This window comes from Hippichthys cyanospilos, chromosome 4, assembly GCF_059441005.1.
Source record: "Hippichthys cyanospilos isolate Australia breed blue-spotted pipefish chromosome 4, RoL_Hcya_1.0, whole genome shotgun sequence".
Taxonomy (NCBI): Eukaryota; Metazoa; Chordata; class Actinopteri; order Syngnathiformes; family Syngnathidae; genus Hippichthys; species Hippichthys cyanospilos.
The window spans coordinates 16,529,431-16,554,490 of NC_142372.1; the positions used below are offsets into that span (position 1 = coordinate 16,529,431).

At 40.6% G+C, this 25,060-nt stretch overlaps 2 protein-coding genes across 4 annotated transcripts in view; one reads left to right on the forward strand and one right to left on the reverse strand.

Annotated features, from left to right (window-relative positions):
* The first annotated feature begins 678 nt into the window (after window positions 1–678).
* On the forward strand, window positions 679–9,990 carry LOC148424809 (switch-associated protein 70-like). Its single transcript, XM_088414047.1, has 12 exons — window positions 679–837; window positions 1,769–1,909; window positions 2,876–3,049; window positions 3,142–3,366; window positions 4,161–4,307; window positions 5,139–5,247; window positions 5,319–5,500; window positions 6,376–6,483; window positions 7,321–7,487; window positions 7,567–7,765; window positions 8,647–8,743; window positions 9,134–9,990. The coding sequence occupies exons 1-12, from the start codon at window positions 742–744 to the stop codon at window positions 9,250–9,252; spliced, it is 1,764 nt and encodes a 587-aa protein (XP_088270173.1). The 5' UTR covers window positions 679–741; the 3' UTR covers window positions 9,253–9,990.
* A 1,925-nt stretch (window positions 9,991–11,915) lies between these two features.
* Window positions 11,916–25,060, reverse strand: part of sbf2 (SET binding factor 2) — an 82,102-nt gene continuing 68,957 nt past the window's right edge. For all 3 annotated transcript variants that reach the window (XM_088412989.1, XM_088412990.1, XM_088412988.1), the window contains 12 exons: window positions 23,709–23,887; window positions 22,886–23,062; window positions 22,583–22,684; window positions 18,629–18,814; window positions 17,071–17,197; window positions 16,709–16,836; window positions 16,266–16,490; window positions 16,085–16,192; window positions 14,892–15,082; window positions 14,086–14,173; window positions 13,882–14,013; window positions 11,916–12,963 (listed from right to left, as the gene is read on the reverse strand). In XM_088412989.1, the coding sequence (XP_088269115.1) occupies window positions 12,865–12,963; window positions 13,882–14,013; window positions 14,086–14,173; window positions 14,892–15,082; window positions 16,085–16,192; window positions 16,266–16,490; window positions 16,709–16,836; window positions 17,071–17,197; window positions 18,629–18,814; window positions 22,583–22,684; window positions 22,886–23,062; window positions 23,709–23,887 (1,742 nt within the window). In that variant the 3' untranslated portion in view covers window positions 11,916–12,864. The remainder of the gene's footprint in view (window positions 12,964–13,881; window positions 14,014–14,085; window positions 14,174–14,891; window positions 15,083–16,084; window positions 16,193–16,265; window positions 16,491–16,708; window positions 16,837–17,070; window positions 17,198–18,628; window positions 18,815–22,582; window positions 22,685–22,885; window positions 23,063–23,708; window positions 23,888–25,060) is intronic.

The following is a 25,060-nucleotide window of genomic DNA, read 5'->3' on the forward strand; positions in this document are numbered from 1 at the left end:
TGGGCAACATTTTCTGCCACCCTGAAATTTTAAAGGCACAAATTACAAAACATGCACTTGTGTAAATTGTAGTCTTGAAATGCTCTGTCGTGAAAGTGATGCTGAACACTTAAAATGCCAGATAAATGTGTGCTCGTAAGTTTACACATGGTGATATACGCAACATTTCTTTGCGACTTTCAGATATGAATGTTATCAAAAACCTCTCACTCATGGTGCGAGAGTGCAGCCATTTAGTGTCGGAACAACTCTTGAAATCATTATCACAACAAACTCCACTCCTGACTGATCACAATTGTACATACCCATGAGTTTTGACTAATAGCATGCTCATAATTTTGCGTTTGGCTTTGAATGGTTCCTGAAAGTAGCCGTCTTGCGTTTTTATAACCCTAACCCACTCCTCTGGATTCTGGTTTATTCGTTGAATTTTGGACTAGAATTGAAGGATCCCTCAAACCAAAGATGTCCATTTTTAACAGTGGTGGCTACTGATTGCGGAGCAGAATTATTAATAAAAGGAAGTGTTTTAAAAACATACATTATTATTACTTATAAAGTAATAACACATTCGTTTTTAAACGCTTCCTTTAGTCAAGGTCTTTGCTCCAAATCTAGCACAAGATGGCGCCATCAGCAGGATTTATTGGCCAGGACAAGAGGCAGGAGGACACCGTCGCATGAACTTTCAAGAGGCACAAAACTCGCACAGACACACAACAAGGAACCCTTGAAGACGAAATGTGGCTTCGCGAAGACCTTTTAAAGTCCATATGGCACGCTTTCACAGCCCTGGATGTGGACCAGCGTGGCAAGGTGTCCAAATCGCAGTTAAAGGTGAGGGTCATAAATTCTCAATGTCACGTTTGGGAAACTAGATTTAGATTTAGATTATTATGCGTAACATTACGCCCATACAGTATGAAAATTGACCAACACAGTGGGTGATATAAAAAAATAAAAAAATCATTTGAACTGTCGTACAGGGCGCACAGTGTAAATGTCTATTTTAAGAAAAACAAGCATATAAAATTACCCTTTAACTTGTTAACTTTTTGTTGTTGTTGAGAATTTTGACATTTTCAGTACACTGAACCCACGAAATGAAAGCATCATTTCTTCCTTAAGCTTCAGGTTTACAAAATGGTCTCAGTGGATTTTCAAACCGCGTTGCTCTCATATCTAAAACAAGACTTTGTTGTCATCTACTGACATTTACAGTTTACAGAATAAGATACTTCCCTACCCATACACGTTGAAAAAACAATCGCCATCTAGACTTGCCAATGACTCTTTAATCAGAAATTCAGTGTAGACATTGTTGATGTGGTGAAAAAAATGTTTTAAGATGACTAAGAAAGCCAAAAGATAGTAGATTAAAACGCATTGTATATATTGTATAAGGTTTCTTAATACGGTATCTTCAAACAACCATTGTTATACGTTCTGTGGCATAATTTGTGGGTGTTCTGTGAAAAGTGTTAATATGGCATCCACCTTGGCAACAACAATTAACTCTATGTATAATTACTTTATCAAAATGTGTTTTGACAAACCTATGAATAGTTATGCCTAATTGAAAAGTAGCGCTTAATCCTGCTAAATCTTTCTGCTTCAAAGGTTTTTCTGAGAACAGAGTTGTCGCTTGGTTGGTCATGCTTGCAAATGTCATCCTTTATTTGTGCATTTGCGCAACCTTACACATTTGTACTACTGACATTTTAATGTTGATGTTCATGTGGATTAATCTTTTTGTGTTCTTCCTTAGGTGCTGTCCCATAACCTGTGCACGGTCATGAAGATCCCCCATGACCCCTTGGCTCTTGAGGAGCATTTCAAAGATGACGATAAAGGGCCTCTCTCCAACCAGGGCTATATGCCCTACCTCAATAGGTTCATTCTTGACAAGGTGGGGCAGCTCTGAATGAATTCCCTATCTTAGCTAATATCACTATTTTTGATGTCTTCATACAGTATACACTTATGGAAATGTACACTTAGTAAAAACACTATATTGCGCATTATTGTGTTTGACAGAACCTTTGGGTTGTATCACCATCTGCTTGGCCATTGATTAGTAGAAATTTTGTGACCATGACGACTATGTTCAGAAAGAGTGTTGGCTACCCTGAATTTAAAATAACAAGTGACCTCAGCGCACAGGCAAATGCCTAAAAAGACAGCATGGATTGTGTTTTCGCTCATTGAGACATCATCAATATGTGTGCAGATGAAGTACATGTGTTTTGAGGTCAATATTTTCACTTTTACTTCAAATGAATATCTGCAGCAAATATCTGATATTGGCCTCTTTGACTACCAATAATTAATAGAGTTAGTGACTCGGAAATAAACATATTGATCGATTTCCAATTGAGAAAATTAATTTTCAATAACATGTTATCTCCTTTAATAAGTTTCTATCACGGTTGTTTTGAATCTGTGAATACATTTAAATACATCCTGCTCTTCAATTATATTTAAAAGGGAAGCAATCATAACCTTATGCCCTGTGGGTGTGTAGCATCACTTGATAATGCGTCAATAAATACGTTTTAATAGGTAAGCTTTCTTATTCACACGTTTGAAGCAAAATAAGTGAAGTGCCGTCGTTTCTCTTTTTGTTCTTGGGAGCTGTTTACTTGCTTCACTCTGCTGGGCTCTGACTTGAATCGAAATGAAGTCTTTGGCTAGTTGCACAATCAAACACTGCTCACACTTGCAGAGTTTCGAGAGTTGTGGCTATCTATAGACGCAATAATTCTCAGTTTTGATTGACACGGGTTTGTTTGAAAAAAACAACAACAACAACAACAACATTATATCATTGATATTGTGTGAGAAAAAGTACTGAATGCTGCTTTTTCAAGTTCAGGTACAAGAGGATTTTGATGTACTGGAGTTCAACAAGATGTGCTGGACGCTGTGTCACAAGAAAAATGTCTGCACTAATCATCTACTCATCTCCGACTACGATGCTTTTAAAATCTGGTGCATTTTCAATTTCCTGTCTGAAGACAAGTACCCGCTCGTCATTCTGACTGAGGAGGTGAGTGGCTCTTTCTTCTGCTTCATCTGTCTTATTGTATTTGTGTTTGAGCTCTGAGAGTTGTCTGCATGTGCGCGTGTGTGTGTCTTTAGGTGGAGTATTTCCTGCAAAAGCTGTCTGAGGCCATGGCGAGCGGGTGGAGGGAGGAGAATCTTTCAGATTCCGTGCTTCAGCTGAGGAGGAGAAGCTGCTTGACTGTGTGGGAGCTGATCCAACTGGTGGGAACAGGTGCCTTCAGCAAGGGCATGGAGCAGCAAAGTCTGTCTATGGGCATCAATGAGATCTTCCAGGAGCTCATACTGGATGTGCTAAAGCAGGTTGGCACCGAGAAGTCACCCGTCAATGCGGAGAATTATATCCTCTGGCTGTCTGATGCAGTGCATCTCAACCTTATTTAAAATTATAAATGTATTTTCCACTCACGTTAAATAAACATTTGACCTCATTAAATGTTCAAAAACGAACAGATCTTGAAGATAAAGTGCATATGTATTGCACTCACGCCAAAAAAAACAAACAAAAACAAAACGGTACTTAAATATTAAATTCATTTATCGTAGAAGTGTTAGCCATAAATGTTAAATACACATTGTATCATCCTTCACTTCTAAAATAATCATGATGGGAATTATGATGGGAAATAATCAGTGCTTCAAGTGGGGAAAAAAAATCGACTGTTGCCAGGTAAATGGGGCATGGGTAACAGCAGGTCATGAATGAATTAATAAATGTATTTATAATAAATAATAGGTAATGAATACATAAATTCTTTCTGATTTTGAAATCTCTGAATGCATTTTAATACACCCTGTTCCTTTGCTCTTAATTTGAAAGGAAAAACATACCGATTTTGTCACAGCATTAAAAACAACAACAACAATTACTGTTATTTTAAATTTATTGATACCTGCAGAAACCCTTTTAATATCTCACATATTTGTTTGTAAGCGCCTTTACGTACCACCAGGGGTATTTCTACCTCATTTGAGAAACACTGTTCTAATGTAATTATGAAGAAAAATAACAATTAAATAGAAGTGTCAGATTTTCAGTAGGTGAACAATTGCATGTTTTTAATGCCTAGATATTAATACTCCCCATGTATTTATAGGGCTACATGATGAAAAAGGGCCATAAGAGAAAGAACTGGACAGAGCGCTGGTTTGTGCTGCGGCCCACCTCCATCTCATACTACATTTGCGAGGATCTTGTTGATATGAAAGGTCATATCGCCCTGGACCAAAACTGTTGTGTGGAGGTAAATTATCATTGGTACATCTTAGATTTTACTTTGTGCAGGGATGAGCGGCAGATCCTAAACCAAACACGATGGGAATCATCGCCCTACATGTACATCCTAAATTCCGAGATACAGTATTTGGGAAATACCCATTCGTTGACATTCTAATGATGGTTTTGTGTTGTTTCTCTTAACTGCGTTGCTTTCAATGTGTATGGAAATGTTGGATTTTGTTTTTTTTAATTGACAATTAGATTTCATTCTAAATGTGATTGACTGCTGTAATGACTTATAGCTATTAGAAATGGGAGTGTTCCAGATTTCGCCATTTGTACGCACAATGATTTCACATTCGTACACATAATGTGCAGTGACCTTAAAAAGTCCACACACCCATACGGTATCTAAAAATACAAAATTTAACACCCTGAGGTGACTTATGGGGAAGTAAAAATATACAACTTAGATACGGTTTTTACACATTCAGGCACACCCTCGAATAATTGGGGATGGAGCTGTATTGAGAATGAAGCAGTCACTTTCAAACTCCGGTTCAATGCTAGTTGGCACACACCTGCCATCATTTCAAGTGCCTCTGATGTGCAAGAGCTTTCATGAGCTTTATCTTTTCATTTCTTGCAAAGGCCTAAATGTTTTCTGCTAACCCATTGGCATTTGGAACTACCCCATAGGTTCGTCCATCCTGACCAAGGCCCTTCTGAAGGAAAACTGTGTCGACAGTATTCATTTTGCATTTGTGTGCTATCACATATTTGTTTTTTTTTTAATAGTAAAAATGGTCCTCACAAGTGGGAAAATACATGGATCAAATAATATTCTGCCCTAAAGTCTCTCCCAGACAAAGAAACCAAGAAATGTCTGTTCATCATCAAATGCCCCGATAAAAGCTTTGAGATCAGCGCGTCCGATAAAAAGAAGAAGCTGGAATGGATTCAAGGTAAAATATGTTGATTTCTCGTTGCGCCGTCTGTGCGCGTTTGACTCAAGTGTCCCTTGATCACCGGGCAGCTGTCCAAAGCTGCATCCAGCTTCTGCGATTGGGGCTGCCCTCCCCTCATCGCGAGGCCAGGCTGAGACGGCGCGAGCTCCGACAGAAACGGCAGGAGGAGGAGGACCACCTGGTCGAGAGGATGAAGCAGCTCCAGGCGGCCAATGACAGCAACCAAATGCAGCTGGACGCCATGAGGAAGGTGCCTCTTTCCAGGACACTTTGACAAAGAAAAAGAAGTTAGCCACAAATTTCATTCAAAACCCCAGCAGCATGAGTGTCAATCACAAGGACACAACCGTGCTGGAAATTTGGGCTGGGCAAAGTTTATCATTCGTGATATAAATCATTCATATCAGTTAACATTGATATATATATATATATATATATATATATATATATATATATATATATATATATATATATATATATATATATTTATTTTTTTTTTTTTTTGCCTAATCAAATTAAGATTTAAATCCAACAAGCATATATATTGCATTTAACGCCAGACATTCAATTGCAGGTACCTAATGCATTTTTTTAAATGAAATTAATGAAATATTAGAGTAATCAATTCCTTCATACACACTAATCATTTACTTTAGTGAATTTAGTAACTAAACTAATCCAATACTTCAGTGGTAGACTACCGAAATAATTGCTTACTTTAGTACTTATTACCTGCATTAATTGATAAAAAAAAGTATTAAAGTAGTAGCTCTAAAAGTATCAGAGTAATCGATTACTTTAAGCACTCATTGCAGGATTTATCTCAAGGCAGATTCCATTTTAAACGGTTACAACTACACAAACATGCTAATGAGGGAAGTGAAACCTCATAAGCAAATAGAAGCTCATACCGTACACAGACAGCTGCATCTTTAAGCTTATCGCTCACGTTCCTCTTTTCCATGACACATTCTATATTAAAATATGACAGCATCTACAAGCGGCTGCAGAAAACGGATGGATGAATGGATGTGGGTTTTTTTTTTTGCATGCCATCTACTGCAACGGCATTGCACCCACTCAGCTCGTGTCTCAATGTGGCCCGATGTGGTGCTTTGCCGACAGAAAATGGAGGCGGCCGCAGCTGAAGCGGCGACAGAAGAAGAAAGGAGGAAGAAGACGCAGATGGACCTGCATGATCGTTTCAGATTGGATCTGGAAAGAGAGAAAATGGTGAACGAACAGAGGCGTTTTATTTCTGTACTTCTGCCTTCACTCGTGCGTGGCTGCGTTCTTCCAGGACGGGCAAGACGTGCAGATGATGTTGACTCATCTGACTGTATGTGTCAGATTCATGAGCTCTCATATCGCCAAGACTACGTGCAAAGATTTAGATGGATGTTCAAAATCTGCACATTATTCCAATTTTACGATACAGAAAATGCACAAAACAGACGGTTGCTGGTTTTGGAAATTGGCGAAACTTTTGATATAACATAACATAAGATAACATAACATAACATAAGATAACATAACATAACATAACATAACATAACATAATTCACCACAAGATGGCATTATATCTCTACAAATGCCACTATTCCTGAATACTTGGTGCTATAATATAATATAATATAACATAACATAACATAACATAACATAACATAACATAACATAACATAATATAATATAATATAATATAATATAATATAATATAATATAATATAATATAATATTGTATAATTCACATTACCACAGGGTGGCATTTTATTGCTACAAACACCACTATTCCTGAAGACTTAGAAATAAGCCTCCTTGAATGAATCCAAATCCAGTGCTTGTATCTCAGGTTTTTGCTCATGAGTCAAAACTACGCTTTGACCGACGACCAGCTCTCTGTAACAAATTTAAAGTGGGATCACTCGTATCTCCACTTTCGAAAGGTTGGAGCCAGACTTTGCGCGCGTTGAAGGCGGCTGAAAGCCTCCCAAATGCAAAACGGAAACAAGACACCATAGGTGTTATCCAATGTGTGTGTGTGTGCGCGTGTGTGTAATTGCTCTCGTGCAGGTGCGTCAGCAGATGGAGGAGCAGGTGGCCCAAAAGGCCAGTGAACTGGAGCTGTACCTGCAGCGTGTCCGCGAGATGGAGGACATGTACCGTCAACTGGAGGAAGCCTTGGAAGACGAGAAGCAGGCCAAGCAGGACCAAGAGGCCATGCGCAAGCTGCAGGCCAGGTCTCACACACACACGCACACACACACACACCTGCCTTACGAGTGACGAGGAGGAGCGTACTAGCACGTTGCATCACAGGCTGCTGGAGGAGGAGACGGCCAGGAGGGCGGAGCTAGAGCGCCTCCACCTGCAGCAGGAGCAGACGATATGCCAAACGCAGGCCGAGAAGCAGGAGCTGGTGGTGGAACGCTTGGCCGAGGAGCGAGCGCTGCAGGCCGCCGTGGCGCAGCTGGAGAGGGTGGAGGCCGAGCGACACGGCGCTCTGCGCAAGTATCAGGTCAGCTCACAGTTGGAGGCTAGTAAAGGGATTCATTCTGGAATTTGAATATTACATACATAAACATAATCAACTTTTATTTTTCATGAGGACCACATGCATGATTGTTTTACTTTTTGAGTTGCCTTTTTTCCCAATGTTCTTCTATATTTTAATGTATGTCAGTCATCAGCAGTTTGAACCTACCATCACCTTTCTCCCTGTTACTGTGTTTCTTCATATAAAATACCGGATAAGCCCGGTCAACCGATTAATCAGCCTTCTGATTAAATCGGCCATTTTGGGGCAAAAATAATCGGCCAAAAATAATTGGCCAAACGTCTCACATTTGACGATTATTCTAACTTTTTACCTTTATTTACTCTATCGATTTTGCAGCTGTTGTATACAAGGTGCTGTCATTGTTTGTTCCAGATAATTCTATAATCCTTATATGCTTAACTAAATATCATGAAATGTGTTGATGAGGTCATTCTGTGGACCTGTCATGCAAAACAAAGTGAATCCTCATTTTTACAAGCGGTGCCTGAGCTATGCAAGGAAGTGACAAACAACCTAAAGTCACAAAAATCATAACATAGTGCAACATAAATTAAGCATAAATGTCTCAAATATAACATACATTCAATAACTGGTAACATCCTCATAACTTCAATTAAATACTTTGAGCCACACAATGCATTCTGAAAACCTTAAAAATATTTACAGTTGACCCCAGCTATAATCTAAGATAAGTTGAAAGACATTGGAAGAAAACAAATGTTATTTGACTCAATATTTTTTTTAATGAGTTAATCTATAATCTGTATTTCCGTTCTGCCAAAAGTCAGCATCGGCCTAAAATAAGCCTAAAATTTTGGTCCGGCCTTAAAATACTACAGGAGGTGTCGAGAAATCTTGAGCGAGCCACGAACAAGACCAAGAAGTGGAAAGACCAAGTGGCTAAACATGAAGGACTGGTGCGTCTCATCCAGCCAGGTACAAACAAAAGCATTTTTTTTTCATCACTATTAAATTAAATATTAAGGACTCTTGTACCATATAGTACAGAGGTGGGAAAAACATAACCCACTCTGCTGTTTTAATCCGACCTAAAGGAAGAATTTTTTGCATCAATTGCATTTTACTGGGATTGGTTAAGTATTTGTATATGTTTATTTACGTTTCTAGCAAAATAAATAAAAAAAAAAAAAACATGGTCTACTGTAAGTGATCAATGGAAACCAAAATATATCGCATGAAGAATTTACCGTATTTGGTACTTTTAACTCAGTTTACTGTGTAAAGAAGTACAACCTGACAATCTATAAACTACACATGCGACCTCTAGCATGAAAAGAGGAATTGAGAACATTTTTATTCTTGTAGGCCACAAGGGTCCTCAGAGGGTGAGCAACTGGGGGCCTGCCTCGGTGACTGACGTGGAGCTTGAGCTGAGGAAGAAGTTCTGGCAGGAGAGCAAATACCACCAAGCCCAGACTCCATGAAGGAAAACCGAAGACGTTTTGATACATTCCATTTGTTAATTACACACTTTGGTACCTTGCTTAATGATCATTTAGCTACTACGCTCCAAATATTCTGACCATCAGTGTCCACTAGATAGCAGCATCAGACCTTACTCAACGAGACTTTTGACTGTAAAAACCCGAGCATTTTTTGGAACATTTTTTACACGGTGTAGATTAGATTATTTATATATTAATCAATGTAACACATTGTACTTGAATACTATCATCTGCCTTTTTTTAATCATGATAGTGATTAAAGTTGAATGGAAACATTTGAATAATATTGTATATGTTTAAGCATTTACACCATTCGTCAAGTTCAGGAGGAGGTGACATTAAAATTGGGTCAACGTTTTGTTGGCTTTCAATTGTTACAAAACGTTTTACGCAGAAAAGGACACGCTTTCATTTGAATCATTTGAAAACTCATCGTCTTGTTGTCTTGTCTCATTGCATTTGTACTATATGCAGGTGTACCATACACATTTAATTCTGCTTTCTCCTTTTCTTTTTTTTTTTTTTTTTTGCTCTGCTTTGCTGGGTCATTGCTATAAGAAGATTGGACTAGTACACGCAGGATACCGGCCCTCAAGGACTGGAGTTCGACAACTGTGGACGAGTCAGTTGCGAAAAAAAATAAATAAATAAAACCCTGAACGGGGTTGAAAAAGCCTGTGTAACAAGACTAAAACAATAAAGGTGCTTTAAAGTCAAGATCTCTGTATTAGTTTTAAAGGGATCGTGTCTAATATTTAGACCTTTTTCATCATGGCCAGCAGGAGGTGCTGCATTTATCATTGTCCGTAGCTGTAACAAACGTGGCCGCTTTCGGGGAAATACCGCCTCCCATTTAATATAATTTAATGATAACTATACCAATTCTTATATTTAAAACATACTGTAAGTCATTGAGGACACGTTCATTTGCAAGTTTTTGAAATTTACAATCATTTAATTTATTCCTTTAAATGACAAAACGGCCTAAATCTTACACACTGTCCATTTAAAGATATGTTAATTGGCAATGATAGAGCCCACAAAATGCTACGCTTTTGCCTCATAGTAAGTTCGCCCATCATCATTTTTCCTACGTATGTAAAGTATTTATATATCTTAGCCAATAAAAATGTAATCACCCCCTAGCCCCCAAACCTTCATTTTCAACTTTCACAATCACACAAGCATTCCGAGAACATCTCCAGTTGTTTTGCCTCATGTCCCCCCCCCTCAAAATCACCCGGAACAAATTCATTTGGATTCCTCTCCAACATCATCTCCTCATCCTGATTGGGAACATTCTCTTTCGTTGGGAAAAAATAAGTCTGACAGATGCAATCTTTGCCTGGTGACATCACGGGCCAAAGTTTCACCGGCACTACAGGACAGCAACAAGATACACAAGTCCAACCTCAACAGGCCTAATTCTGGTTCAGTAAATTCGAAAATGTTATTCTTTATGCATTCTTATTGCAATTTTTAAAAGTAATGTATATAAAGAGGCTGCAATGATGAAAGCTTGCATCATTTCAGAGTACCAGATGGGCGTCTGTGCCCAATTTACAGGCCACATGGGGGGCCAGGTTTGCCAAAACCTCACACAATTTCTTGTTGATTGTTGCTTACATTTGTATTATTGCCCACACTGCGCTTACATAACATCAATAGTGCGTGCTTGTCCGAGCGGATTACACCAAATATCCGCATCCTCATCTGGGCTCACGTCGCAGGAATGCAGCAAAGAGAAGAAAAAGGCTCTGGACGTGGCATGGGTCCACGCTTCCTGCTGGAAAGCCTTCATTAAGTATTATGAGAGCACGCTTCCTTCCACAACAGGGGTCAGAAACCCGCGGTCAGGGCCGTGCAGAGGCTGGGGCCAATATGGCAGCTGCCGGGGTATACACCTGGAGGAGGTTGGGGGTGGAGGGAGGCGCAGCACAGTACACCAATGTGTATTTATGGACGTGCATTGTGTAGAAGGCATCAGCGTATGAAAAAGGCCATCTGTCTTATTGTACATGCACAGAGTTGAACAAAAATGACGGTTTTAAAGCAGGCCTTTAAAATAAGGGTTATGGGTTCCAAAGCGGGGTTTTACTCGGGCTTCTTCTTCTAAACAGGGTTTAAAACTCGGGTTAGGGCATGCAGAGGGTGAGCATTTACCAATTGGGGTCATCTACTGCACCCCTTTCTATAACAAGTGGAGAAGGACAGCCTGATGTCATCAATGGGCAAAAAGTTAGGATAATCTTCATCATAATGTAGAACCCATGACACATATACATTTTTTTAAAAAAGAAAAAAGAATTTTCTCTCAATAGCCGCTTGACTGCTATAAAGCTATTGTAAAACTGGCTAAACTGGAACAAACACTTTTCAGGTGAATCCGAAAAGCTCATGTACGAAACTGACAAAAGGAGAAAACAGGTCACGTAGTTTGACTCAGTGTAAACTACAGCTAATGATTTGCTACTGTATCAGAGCACACTCACAGCTGACAACAAAGCACTCTAAAGGGGCCAGATTAGCATGTTATCTGAAGGGTAGCCCCCACGTCGGAATTGCTCCACAAAACCGCTGATGTGAAAAAGGTTATATCGTGGAAGAAGAGCGACTAGTACAAACACATCACAAGCACAATGTGTATTTCAAGTACGTGATTTATTTCCCCCAAAAATAAAACAAACAAAAAAACAATAGGTTTCGGCACAACACGGTCAAAATATAGTGAACAAAAAGCATCTGATATCTTTGAATAGCTTCATTTTGTTTTGATGCGACAGTAAGACACACACAGTAACAAAGCGTCTGATATCTTCAAATAGCTTCATTTTGTTTTGATGCGACAGTAAGACATTTGTTTTATTAAAAGCCTTAAAATCCAACAAAGACATCTTTGTGACAAAGAGGAACAGGCCACTCAGGTGTTTATTTGCACATTAAAAAAAAAAAAAACAATTAGTCAAGTCAGGAAAGTTAGAAAAGTTTTGCTTTACAAAATCAAAAATGGTCACACAAATATTTACACAAAGCACAAAAAAACGGTCCCTAAAAAAATAATTTACAAGCCACGAGACAATGTCTTTTGTCTTGATGGACATTTCACAAAAACAATTAAATATAAGAACGTAAGGTAACTTTCAAACTGGCTGTGCAAATTGTTTTGTTTTTTTTCCTCTTTGTTTCATCATGAATTTTATGTGTCACTGAGCTGGAGAACAGCTCACGTGTAGTGTGAATGGAAAAGCTAACAAAATGGCTTCCGCCTCACTTGGGGAGAGCATACGGTTCCTAAGTGCAACAAATTGCCTTGTCATATTGTGCATTCAACACGAAGCAGCAGTAACTTCTCCTGGTAGTAAAATAGAACTTCTTCTCCGTTAGAAAAAGGTGGCCACAGTTTTGACGGCCAGTGAGTCAGATTGCTTACGAGTGGTCCTTCGACCTCCTCCGCAGAGAATGTCGGCTGTGGTCCCTAAAAAGAAAAATGTCTGAAGGGGAGGATGACAAGCTGTCTTTGATGTCTGATGGCCCCCCCCCACCCGCTCGCCGCGGCGTGGATAACCTCGCTCGACCTCCCGGCGACACAGCTCAAGCGTCGGAGATGCAGTTCTGGATCTTGTCCATCCACAACTGAGCACTAGCCGCATCCGATGCGCAGAAGTTGTACACTCGCTTGCTGGTCTTCAACTAAAGAAAGAAAAACGACAAAATGTGACAGTTAAACTGACACTGAAGTGCCTTGATTTTGACGGACTGGGGAACCGCACTCCATTCGCTTACAAATGCATCTACTGTCTTATTCCACAATTAACGGGACCTATAATCTGCACCAATTGTTTTTATAATATATTTCAAGGCAAAGAAAATAAGAATCAAAGCTCCAATCATCCTAAATTAAAAGCTAAAGCTAATTATTACAGTGTTCATTTTAATCACTGGAATTCTAATAAGGTAGGCAAACTTATGACAAAACACACTAAACTCACGATTCAATCCCTAGCGCACATGCAATAATGTGTAAGCTGTACATTTGTTTAATGTATTCCCCCGTAGCTGGACTATATCAAGTAATCACGCCCACAAGAAAGTATCATTGTGTTTCAAACAGTGTTCAACGTCTGGATTCATTCTTTGAAAGGCCGTTTATAGTGACGGTTACATAAAACAAAATTCACATTTGAACACATCATCTGTCATATACATTACAAGTGAAAAGCAAGGTTTCCTGAGCTTAAGTTTCTAGATAATGCCTTTAATGGGGGACTTTTGAAACTTCGATCCTGCATTTCCTGGCTAAGAGCCAATCAGAGTGAGATTGTCACTTTGCAAAGTGCCCATTGGTTACCTATAGTCACCTCTTTGCCCGCGTAAAGGTATGCCAGAACTTTTTGCTCGACTATGTGCAAGCTATTTATTCATTCAAATCATAGTTAAAGAGCAAAATAACACAAAACGCAGAAGCTTGGGGGGGATTTGTGCCAATCATGACTACTGTACTAATTCCTTCAATTCCTAGGTATTTTAATATTGCTTTTAATAATGGGGTTCCGATAAGTAGAATAAAATCCTTATTTAAACATGGAAGGAAAATAGCTAACAACTCACATCAAAGAAAGCCTTTTCGCTAATGTGTTTGGGCGCTCCGGTGGTCGGCGCCGCAATGAACACAGACTCCACCTCGGCTAGCTCAATGTGACCCCGACAGTTGGTATCCTCGCCGGTGTCGTAGTACCTCATCTGCCGAGGGGAACAAGCCACGTCGTGAACACCAAGCGCTCTGTGGCGCCCCCTACAGGGAAGTTGTCTGACCTGGTGCTTGGTGACATCCAGCACGAACCAACGAGGCTTCCAACCTTTTAGCAGGGCTCCACGCTTGTATAGGACACCCTCGTACGACCTGCATGTATGGGAAGTTGAAAAAGCATAAGTTCTCTGCCGGATACTTAAGACTACTGACAATTTAGCAAAAGTCATTATAAAAAAACGAAGCATCTAGCATGACTTAGGACACCGCCCCCTCCGGTAGAACCTCCCCAGACAAAGGTTCGCTTGAGAGAGGCGGCTATCACGAATATTCTAGATAGCTATCTTTAAAGCCCGGGCCTCACAAGGAGGACGCCTTCCTATATGCGGTGGATACTGTTAGCATGATGTGGCGCACGCTAACACATGGTGACACCACAAAGCAAACTGTACATTGCGTTCCTGCTGTGTTGAGGGGGGCCGGCTGAGGGTTCCTTGAAGAGGTTCACACATGTTCTCTGGAGATTTCCATTCGCGCTTGAGCCTTCTAACAAAGCCATTCGCGCAGTCGCGTACGTGCACAGGAAAGTCAACCGATTAGGACGCTCAGGTATTAACACTCGGCCTCGCTGAGGAAAGGTATTAACAATTAATCGGTGAAAGACGATTTGGGAAACACAATATTCTCAAGTAAGATTGGCGGAAATCACCCCACATATGAGCGCCAAGATATTGTACGACTTGAAGCTCTCTGACGCCACGACATCACGCAACATTCTCCAGCGATGACTCAAGAGCAGGCCTGCGCCAAGTAAATCAAGTGCGAACCTCCGACGCGGGCGGTTGGGCGGGGGGGGGTGTTCACGACCCACCTGTTTTCCTCGCTCTTGGGGGTGAACTGGTTGTAAAGCGTGGCGGCGCGGCGATTGATCCCATTGGACGTGGCCGTGCTGCGGTCTTCCACCAGGCTGCTGTCTGGCAGGTGCAGCATGGAGCGCCGCTGGAGAGCCTGCAAGCTGGACGTGGGAATGAGGCCGGAAATGGACAGCGACTGCTTGCAGAGCTGCAACACATAAAATAGGCCACCGATGATGCAGCGGCGCATAAAGAATTATTTTTTTCCCATGTGGAAAGATTATGTTGGTATAATAATACTATACATATGACACTAAAACTCTTGAATCTTGAACAGGGTGGATTCGGAGGATCAGCCCATCAGCACGCTGAGCAGCTGTCAATCAAGATAACCATCTTGACGGTTTGAATCAGTTTTCTTGGATACAGAGAAATCAAAAACATGCAGGATAGCGGCCCACGAGGACCGGGTTGGGCGCCGCTGGTGTAGACGCTAAACGTCCATAGGTATGAATGTGAGTGTGACAGGGTCGAAGATACAAAGCTCAAAAAAGATGGACAAACAGATCCAGACACAGCTTTTACTTTGGACAACTACCACTCTGAATAACAATCAAACAGGTACACGGTGAAAATAACGATTGCACTCCTGTCAAACTATGATTTATATTTTATTTGATTTATCTTTATATATTATTTATTCTATTTATAGTTCATAATATTAACATGCACCAATCGAGCAGCACTCCCAATTCTGTTGCATAATACCCGTGTTCAATCACAATAAGGGCATTCTATTCTATTCTGTACTATTGTATTCTAGTTGTCTGTATACTCTGAGATCAGACGGTAACCACTTCCTTTTGCCGTCTCCTCCTGTTATCTCTTCTCAATGCGTGCTCATCGTCTTTAGGTTCGAATGAAACATGTTAGAATTGCGGCTTATTGCTGGAACGGAGACAACATTTAGTGATTTAAAGCAACTGTGGTAAAAGGTGTCTAGTCGCTATTGCTAGCCAGCCAGAGGTTTTTTTGGAGCACGTTAACTTAGCGCCTAGACTCAATCAATGGCGTCCAAGTAATGTGTTCAAAGTGGAAAGACCATTTTTTGTAACTATCTCGGTGTGGGAAAGATGATGCTGTGGTCAGATATGCTCGAAGCCATTTTCACACTGAGGCAGTGCTATAAAATATGGGTTGATAGACTCACACTTCCTTCTTGCTTGAGGTCTTCCTGGATACTGATGAGGACTCTGTCCAAAGTGGTTTGCCATCTCTCAGGGTTTTGGTTGGCCTCACCCTCCAGTCTCTCAACGTCCTGCAGTACACGAAAACGACGGGTGAATAGAAAATGGCCAGCAAGAAAGAAGTCTGAGGATTGGAATTATTACGGCGAGCAGCTTGGTGATGGCATCGGGCTGAGCGCGATTCACGCTATTGTAGCAAGGCCACACGATTCTCCTTTTGCTGCTGGAGATAGCCTGGGGTTCCTCGGAACCGTCCGGCCTCGCCGCCATTAGTCTCCAGTCATAGCACGGCCCCGTCGATAGCGTCTCGTCAGTGAAGAAGTCCCACTTACTCAGGTTGGGGACGGTGACCAATGGCTTGAGAATGGTCTAGGAGATCACAATGGTTTTAAAGTGCTATGCTGTATACTTGAAGGTTGTGGTTGATAAATAAGCATGTAGAAAATGACTGAGATTGAGCTATATAATCAACGAACGTTTGGGAATCATTGAGTATTGCGGCCAAACCATATAAAGTGATCATCTCACAGCTGGTGGAAATGAAAAAGTGCTGTGACAAAGCGCCCTAACCGGAGGGAGAAACTCACCTCGCTCTCTGATGCGTTGTAGAGATAGTTGCAGAAGATTGGACTTCGCCGATGCATCCTGTTGATGCACTCCCAGATGCAGATGCCTTTCCTCGCCTGCTTGTCACCCTTATCGTCAAATAACAAGCCTGACAAACAATGGGAGAAGAGGCTTTTGAGCAACAAGAATGATTGCTTCCAGAGATTGCTTTCTTTGTGCTGAAAAGATGGAATTTCAGAAGGATTAATTATCTGCCTTGGGGAGCATGTATGAGAACAACAAGGGGACAATACTAGCCGTAACAAAGTGTCCATTTAAAATAAATGTTCAAAAAAGATTAAAAATCAATCCCTGCTGGTTTGGACCGCAAAAGAACACCAACCGTGTTCCAAGCGCTCGTAGTCGGAGTCCAACAGGAAGTTCTTGAAGCGGTTGGAGATATGATGATAGGCTAGAAACTTCAGATAGTACTGATTAAACTCAAACTCCACAGGATGCTGCATCAAAATCTGATAGGATACACACAAATGGACAAAGGCAATAAACAGTTATGAGAATAACATCACAAAAGTGTTTCCCTGGAACAGCTCATGTAACTGATTACTATGTCAAACATTACTTACCATTAATTACCATAATTACCATAATTACCATTATTGTTATAATGTTTTTTCGTGATTCACAATTAAAAACAATTTCATGGTAGGTCAATCAACGTTAAGTACGTTGGTTTTGTCGTTGAAACCTCAAGGTATGCCCCAAACAAGGTCGAACAGTCGAATGAAAGTACAAGCACTTCTTCTATGTCAATGGCTTAGCCCAATTATAGGTCATCCCTGCCGACCGGCAAATTATTCTACCATTAAATTCCAACCCCACTCACAACAGTGACAAAATGACCCAGAAATGCCAGAAAAAAGTTAACATAATCTTGCTCCAGAAAAGGTGCTTAATTGAGCCACCCACTGTTTTGTTGAACTTAAAAGTATACCTCACATTACATTTACACTTTATTTGGCAACTGATGTGCTCAAAAGCAAATGACCAAAAATCGGTGATATCAGAAGTACGTCATGAACTTAGACGCGCATCGTCTATTACTATTAAAAAAAAAAAAAGTCATTTCAACCCTGGTTAGACAGGATGAAGGAATCTCCAGAATGACAGCTGGGTCGTGTCCTAGTGACTTTATGACCCTCCAGGGCCTAAAAGATCAATTTTGAACAGGAAAGAACTGGTGGTTGTCTTATGGGGGGGCAAACTATGTCATCACTACACAATCCAAAACTAGCCAACGGCGTCCAGCGGCATTCCTCCCGTCCAGTAGTGTGAAGTGGCCACAGAATTTTTGAGGCCACCTGGGTCTGCTGTAGAAAACAACAGCTGCTTTGGACATGAGGCTCTTCTATTTTCAGCTCTTATCTGAAATCTCAGTGTTTAGAACCCCCCAGAGACCCCCCCCCCCCCATCATCTGCCAAAACTAAACTTTCAGAAGACAAATGCCGAAACTATGTGTTGATGTAAGTGGGTGTGCACATGAATACACAGTGTTGTCTAAAGTAAGCATTTGAGTGTGAACCTCATGTGTTTGCACTTCATTCTTAAAAGCCCCACACGCGCACACTAGCCTTCCACTCAATCCCCCAAACGGTACTTTTTCACGTGTTGCTCCTAATGCGAGGAGATGCCGAAACACGCAAGCACAGACAGTTCTATGCTGCTCACCGGGTTCACGCGCCATCTGGGACACAGCCTCGCTGGCGCAAGGCATTCGTTCTAGGGAATTGAAAGTGCAAAACGAAAGCAAATGTATGGCTTTGCACTTGTTGCCTTCTTCCCCCTTACGCCTGTTCCGTCCTCGGGAATGTGATGAGCTCACGCAGAAGATATGAACGATATGGGGGTCATTTCCAAAGTGGGGCGTAATCAAAATGCTCACCTGGTGCACACAGTCTAGAAACTGCAGAAAGATGGGCGTAAAACCGCTGCCCTGACTGCTGGGACTCAGGTTGCTCCGTTGGCTAAACTTGTGGCCGAAGGAGAGCCACTCTTTCTCCAGCAGGACCTGAAAACCCTCCAAAGTGCGGTAGAAAGGGTCGCTCAGTAGCTGCACTAAAGACACCACCTGTCAAAAGAACGCCAAAAAGTGGAATGACTATTTGATGACAATTCATATGTGAATTTGTCCGAACATTACGAAGTGTCCTCATCAAAATTCATCGCAAATAGTTTACAAAAGACTCTGTAGGTGGCTAAAAATTTGCAGAAAATACATAGAGCACATGTCACTCTAAATACATTCATACGCTAGGATTTACTCTAAATATTTTATTCTCCCTACCAAATGTGTGACTTTTATATTTTACTCTGTTTAGAATGGGACCAAAGATAGTCCTTTTAAGTCTAAAATGTACTCTTACTAGAATAAATCTTGGCAAGCCTTTACCCCACTGAGATGCAAACATTTGCAATGGTTGACAAAGGTAGCGAATGTACATTCGTGTCAGTGATTTGTCAGGGTTCATTCAGAGGTTCTTAAGACATTGTGAAACGAGTCGAAATTGACTGCATTTCCACTCGTTGCAGGCAGAACTTCATTTCCATGTGAAGCATGCAACCAACATATTCCTAAACCCGAACATCGCAGTTAATTATTCCGTTTTCAATAGGACAAGTAGAAAAAAATAAAATGTCATTATGATGTCATTATGGAAAAAAAAAAAGAGTAAAAGGGAAAATGTGAGCGATTAAGAAAAGGGGAATGGGGGTTAAAAATGTTCCCAGGAGTCATAATTTTGGCCAAATGATGCGCAATTTTTCAAACGTGTTATCTGCTTTTTGGAACACTAACATTTAAAAGTCACAGGTTCTGAACAGTTTTGATTGAATCTTGTATCTTTTTTCTTGATTTTGTTTTGTCAATTTTTTTTTGAACACGCTATTTTGGCAACGTTAAACATTTCCTCACGACACGAAAAACAATTAAGACTCTTTCAGAATCAATACTGTTTCAGAATGTTGTAGAAATGTCTTCTGAACAATTGCGACCTTGCACGAGCCCAGACAAGGTGAGCCGCAACCTTTGTCAACCGTCGGCAATTTTTGCATCTCAGTGGTTTTATTGCTGAGAAAAACAAACCAAACAAAAAAATCTTGTTCTTCTATTTTCATAGAATATTTAGCATTTTCCTGAAATGGCTGTTCACCTAGTCATGAAATTGTAAATGCCCCTTTAAAAAACCCTCTGATGTTTTCAGTTTGAAAATACGACCAGAATTTTGTCCTCCTTCAATGGAAGCTAAAACAACTAATAGTTCCCAAATTGTTTCATAATACTATTCATTAGGTTATGTTATGCTTACCATATACTTTTTAGGTTTACCTTGTAAGCAAGCTCACGTATTTTTTTGCTCTGTGAATTTACATTGTTAGCTTGCATTTTATTTATATAAACAAAACAAACAGACAAAAAACATCCATCTGTATTTCTAAAAGCATAACATCTGATTAATACAATAAAAAGAAGTTAAATGAGAAGTGAAACACTTCAAAGGCACTCACTGGTGATATTAACTGCGGGCTGCAGCATCAAAACACAAATAAGTCCCCCTTTAAAAGTGTAATGACGGTGACGCAGGGTTTACTATAGTAGTATTATTATCAATAATAAATATCGCAGTTGCAGGGTGCACTGGTCGCTTCTACTACTTTGGATAATTTACCTAACACGAGCGCAGTATGACCCATTGCAATTCTTTACTACTGCTGAAAACTACAACCTTAACAATAAACACATTCTTAAAATACTGCCTCGTTGTAAAAATGTCAAGCTGAGTTTAGCTTAACAGCATTTACTGCCTTGGTGAACACAAAATTCACTGTGTGGAATACTCCTTTGTTTAATGCTTACATAACCATGAATAAGAATTCACTATTTTTAATAATCTGTCTTTTAAATATGTAATGAAGACTGACATTTTAATCATTCTGGGCATTGAATTGGGATTTCCTTTGTCACCTTTTGCGTTCTATGCTAAGAGACAGAATGTAAGATAGGAATTAGTAATATTAATTTCAGTACAAAAAAATACTAGGAAGAAATACTGTACTGTATATACTAGTAAATGTGTAGTTGAAGCATTTTACTAGTGAATGGAAAAAGCGGCCTTCTCAAAAAGCAGCGCTCAGCATATTTGTCAGACAGGGCATACATGCACCCCCTTTGTAGCTGATCCCAATGTCAAACCGATCATCTGTTATCAATAACACTTATATAACCGGCTAGTTGAATTCCGGCTCACTCCACTTGCCCACACATGCAAGATATTTGGACGGCCTTCCTGTCCGTGTCACCTCCGACGCTTCTAATGAGCCCTGACATCGACGGAATGAGAGGGACGCGAGGGGGTTCGCGGCTTGCCTGCGGGCTTTACTCTCACGTTTAACCCCCGATGATGGAGAAAGCCACCGGCGCCCCGGCACTGATACGAGGCATTTAAATTACGGGCAGACCACAGAGACAAAAAATGAGGACTTATGGGGGGAAAAAACGTCAGAAAAGTAAGTTGCGTTTCCTGTCTGCTGGGTGTCTGCGGCCCGTGGAGAGCAGCCAGCGCATATGGACGCCATTTGCCTGCGCGGGCCTGAAAGACAATCGCGAGATGAAGCCGGTGGCTCGAGGAGAGAGAGTGCCCCGGGATCAAACTTCAACCTGGCATCAAGCACCCACAAACTGCTTTTTTAATAGAAAGCCCAAGGCTTTGAACACCCCATAAACACTTTGATGGCCACGCGCTTGCAAAACAAACATGGAAAACATGAGCAATGAGCATGACGAAACACGAACACCGAAAGGACCCTGACAAGTGTTTACATGCCTTGGAACCACAATCAGAAAACCTTTGTGATTGAATTCAGCACAAATCGGTGACATCAGGCTCGAAGAACCTCAAGCCCTCTCATAATCCGTCTTTGCACGATAAGTGACACAATCGACTGGAAGATGAGCAGAGAAAACACGTTTATGATTCATACACGGACGGTTACTAAAGTGGAGTCAGTTCCTCCGTACCTTGTTAATATTTTGACTCACGCAGGGATTTTGAGGGACTTTTTGTACTGTGTTTGGGAATGGGATACTTTTGACACAGCTAGCGAGGTTTCATGTTGTGCTTAATCCAGTTATTAGTCACGAAAAGCCAGACAAGGTCATTCAGCATCATAAAATGCGGGCGCTTTCAAATTCAAAGCGCGCTCAATGTTTTACTATATTGAGCGAAAATGAGGAATCACAACTTATGTCGAAAGTCTTATAATTCGGGCCTGGCCAATTAACCCGGCCGATTACGGTCGTTCAAATACTGGCCAAAATAATTGTCAAAATGTTTGCCAATTATTTTACCCAAAGTCACAATATGTTTAAGGGAATCATCAAACATACAGGCCAACATAAATTAAGATTATTTGATTTAAATATGACACCCATTAAACAATTAGTAGCACAAACATGCATGGCAAGAACGAATTTCCTTATAACATAATTTAATGTGCCATGCAATGTATTTTTAAAAAATAATCAGCTGGTTAACCCCCCCCCCCTTTTGTATGTTTTTGACAAAAAAATCGGCATAGGCTTTAAAAATGCATATCAGGTCATTTTTGTTTTCAAAAACAAGAAGAAAAATAATGAACAAAACATTTTTTTTTTTTTTTTTTTTACTGTGAACTGAACAATAATCTGATTGGAACTAATGCAGTAATCTTGAGGAAATGTAGCACAGTGGACTCAGTAGACTGGGCCATGTGGTTATCATGTCACCTTTCTCTGAAATCCTTACGCATTCCTGTTCTTTTTTCGGTGTATTTGTGTACACTACATGTGCAATATTCTCACTTGTGTGGTGATGTCCCAGCCGTCCTCGAGGCTGAGCAGCACAGAGGAGCCACTGTCCAGGAGCTCCACCAGAATGAGAGCCAGCTGCAGGATCTTGTGAAGCTGTGACAAATGGGCATATGAACAATTTATCTCAGCACTAAATCCCTTATAAATGTTGCTTTGTTTCTTCTTGTCCGGTCTTTGACCGTGAAGTATATGTATCAAAAATAAAACAAACAGTCTACAGATGGTCAAGCAGATGAATGACATGAAAAATGTGTGGCTTCACGGAAAAAGCACCCAGGAAAAAAAAAATGTCACCTGCAGGATCCATTCCGAGTCCTCCAAGGCTTTGAGGAAGGAGTCTTCAGAGTCGGACGAGTTGGCACTGGGAGCGCATGCCCTTAGCAGCTTCTTAAAGGAGCTTTTCACTTGCCGTATGTCTGCAAAGTCCACCGGCACCAGTTCACAGTTCACAGAGGTGTCCACTCTGAGGCCCTGCACAAGGGAACACACATTTCATGCAATTTCGCATGAACCAGTTTTTCACCACTTTAATTGAGCCGCGAAACACATTTCAGGTTTGGAAAAGCCCCCTGTACCACCACCCAACAATTCATTGATAGTGCTTATTATGATGCTGTTATTATTATTATTATTATTACGGTATATGCTATTATGATGTAGTTCTATCATTGAAAGTACATTCTTGTTTACGGTAAGATTTTAATAAACATATTTTGTGCTACAACATGGGTTTCTTTTTTTTTTCGGAGGGAGGGGGTTATGCGCAGGCTTTTATTTGCAGCTGGTCTCAGTCCTTATCCCCTGTGAAGAGATGGGATACACTATACTTCGGTATGAATGGCAACAGTTGGATAAACAGTTTAGGTCAGTAAAACGTTATTTTTTTAAATATTGGTTTAACTGTACAATATACAATACAATACAATGATTTTATATGTAAAATACTGAAGGATATTAATTGGCCCTTCGTCATCAGGAGTCAGCAATGTACAGCTGTGTGTCATCTGTATAACTGTGCAAGTAGATGCCAGAAGAGAAGAAGAAGGGCTGCATGTATAGATTTAAAATAATTTGACCTAAAATTGACTGTTGGAGCAAAGCAAACCTCCTTTCTTACTCTCAAATGTGACTTTTCACCGAACACGTAGAACGCAGCTTGCTGTTTGAGTAGCTGAGCCTGTAGGCTGTTACTCCCTGCAGGGGGCGCCAAATCCTTCCCCGCGAGTCTGGCGCCCACGTCTGCTGTGGATGCGTGCTGGCTGAGCCTGCTGCTGGAGCGCAAGCTGGCCCACATGCCTGCAAACGCAAAGACGTAAACAAAAATCACAACACTCATACACATACACACGTGTTCATTTACACACACGGGGCCGTTCCAGTGCCTCTGATGCAGGCATGCTGTCAAACAAAGTAGGACTGAGTGATGAACAACACATGCAGACGGCGTGTAGAAGTACAGCAGCACAAGGAATTATGTAAACACCTTCATTCTTTAGTCCACTAGCAAAACAGTTAGTACCCCGAATCAGGCGGTGAGATATTAGAAGCAGGGAGTGATGGATTGTTTTATAGGATGTCAACAACTCTACAGACGTTTCTCTGGAAAAACTAGCATGCAAGATCTTCCAAACACCACAAACTACAGAGAGGAATTACATTTAACAGTAAATCCCTTTAGTTATTTCAGACGAACATTTAGATGTCAGATATAAGGGCCAATCAAAAAATCTTTGAGTTAACCCCAAATGTATTTGATGGGCTTGAGGTCAGGGCTCTACAGTTCTCTTGCACCAAATTCTTTAGGTGGAAGTATGGCACTGTCACAGTATGTTTAAAAATTAAGGTTATGCAGAAACAAAAAGCAAGGTCAAACCGTGCAGTTACAGTCAAAAGGTTGGACACACAATTCCACTGACGAAAAGCCACGTCGGAACATAACGTTGTAGTAGGACATAAAATAATAGTACAGTTGTGCTTCCCCCACCCCCCTCAAAATTCCATGCCACCAAAATACACTAGTATTTTCGTATGATGTTTTGAATGGTAAGAATAGCACTCTTTATCAATATACTTCATAAAAAAACAAATAGTGATGACAATTATTTAGGACGTAAAGAATTAAAACCATTGTTGCTGCAATTTTTGCTTTGCTTTAATGAACTTTGTTCAGTCTAGGTGTGCACACCTTGACCAGGGGCAGGATGATACAGACATACGCAGTACCGAATATAAACAGACTATGGCCAATTTAAGATCTTGCCACGTCTCGCTGCGACTGATGCTGATTGGCTTAAAGTGGTCACATGGTTTTCATGGAGGGATCTTGAAGTGTATTGCCTGCTCTCCCAATTGCTTTAGTCTATTACATTTCATGAGACTTTCTTCATGTAATCATAATAAAAAAGAAATATTAAAAAAAAAAAAATGTTACATGCTAGGCTGTCTGACGGCGCCCGTGAAGTGGAGAAA

What these genes read in the sequence shown, in the direction of transcription:
- LOC148424809 (XM_088414047.1), top strand. Translation starts at nt 742, where the DNA reads ATGTGGCTTCGCGAAGACCTTTTAAAGTCCATATGGCACGCTTTCACA. An exon ending in AGCTGGACGCCATGAGGAAG is followed by an intron (nt 5,501 to 6,375) that starts GTGCCTCTTTCC and finishes CTTTGCCGACAG; the next exon opens with AAAATGGAGGCGGCCGCAGC. An exon ending in GCGCTCTGCGCAAGTATCAG is followed by an intron (nt 7,766 to 8,646) that starts GTCAGCTCACAG and finishes AAAATACTACAG; the next exon opens with GAGGTGTCGAGAAATCTTGA.